A 1029-nucleotide genomic window follows, 5' to 3' on the forward strand; every position below is an offset into this window, starting at 1 on the left:
AGGCCAAGCAGCCAAGAAGAAGTGTAAAGAACGAGAGTTGTTGAAACTAGCATATTGGAAGATTAATCGGCCAAAATAACCATGAGCAGCCACAATATTATAAGTTTCTTCCTCTTGACCAAATTTGTAACCCTCATTAGCAGATTCATTTTCAGTAGTTTCCCTGACCAAACTAGAGGTTACCAAGGAACCATGCATAGCACTGAATAGGGAACCGCCGAATACACCAGCTACACCTAACATGTGGAATGGATGCATAAGGATGTTGTGCTCTGCCTGGAATACAATCATAAAGTTGAAAGTACCAGAGATTCCTAAAGGCATACCATCAGAAAAGCTTCCTTGACCAATAGGGTAAATCAAGAAAACAGCAGTAGCAGCTGCAACAGGAGCTGAATATGCAACAACAATCCAAGGACGCATACCCAGACGGAAACTAAGTTCCCACTCACGACCCATATAACAAGCTACACCAAGTAAGAAGTGTAGAACAATTAGCTCATAAGGACCACCATTGTATAACCACTCATCAACAGATGCAGCTTCCCAAATTGGGTAAAAGTGCAATCCGATCGCCACAGAAGTAGGGATATGTGACGCCCCCGATTTAATCGTACACTAATCATGCACGCAAATGTGTACGATCAAGATCAGGGACTCACGGGAAGATATCACAACACAACTCTACAAATAAAATAAGTCATACAAGCATCATAATACAAGCCAGGGGCCTCGAGGGCTCGAATACAAGTGCTCGATCATAGACGAGTCAGCGGAAGCAACAATATCTGAGTACAGACATAAGTTAAACAAGTTTGCCTTAAGAAGGCCAGCACAAACTGGGATACAGATCGAAAGAGGCGCAGGCCTCCTGCCTGGGATCCTCCTAACTACTCCAGGTCGTCGTCAGCGGGCAACACGTAGTAGTAGGCACCTCCGGTGTAGTAGGGGTCGTCGTCGACGGTAGCGTCTGGCTCCTGGACTCCAGCATCTGGTTGCGACAACCAGAAAGAAGGAAAGGGGGAAAAA

The 1029-nt window shown here is 45.4% G+C and overlaps 1 protein-coding gene across 1 annotated transcript; it reads right to left on the bottom strand.

The window, feature by feature from the left end:
* Positions 1-6: 6 nt before the first annotated feature.
* On the bottom strand, positions 7-603 carry LOC123178958 (photosystem II protein D1-like; the record flags this gene model as incomplete). Its single annotated transcript, XM_044591520.1, has 1 exon — positions 7-603. A coding segment is annotated over one exon (597 nt), but the record flags the coding sequence as incomplete, so codon positions are not given.
* Between the last annotated feature and the right edge of the window lie 426 nt (positions 604-1029).

This window comes from Triticum aestivum, unplaced genomic scaffold (assembly GCF_018294505.1).
Source record: "Triticum aestivum cultivar Chinese Spring unplaced genomic scaffold, IWGSC CS RefSeq v2.1 scaffold14244, whole genome shotgun sequence".
Taxonomy (NCBI): Eukaryota; Viridiplantae; Streptophyta; class Magnoliopsida; order Poales; family Poaceae; genus Triticum; species Triticum aestivum.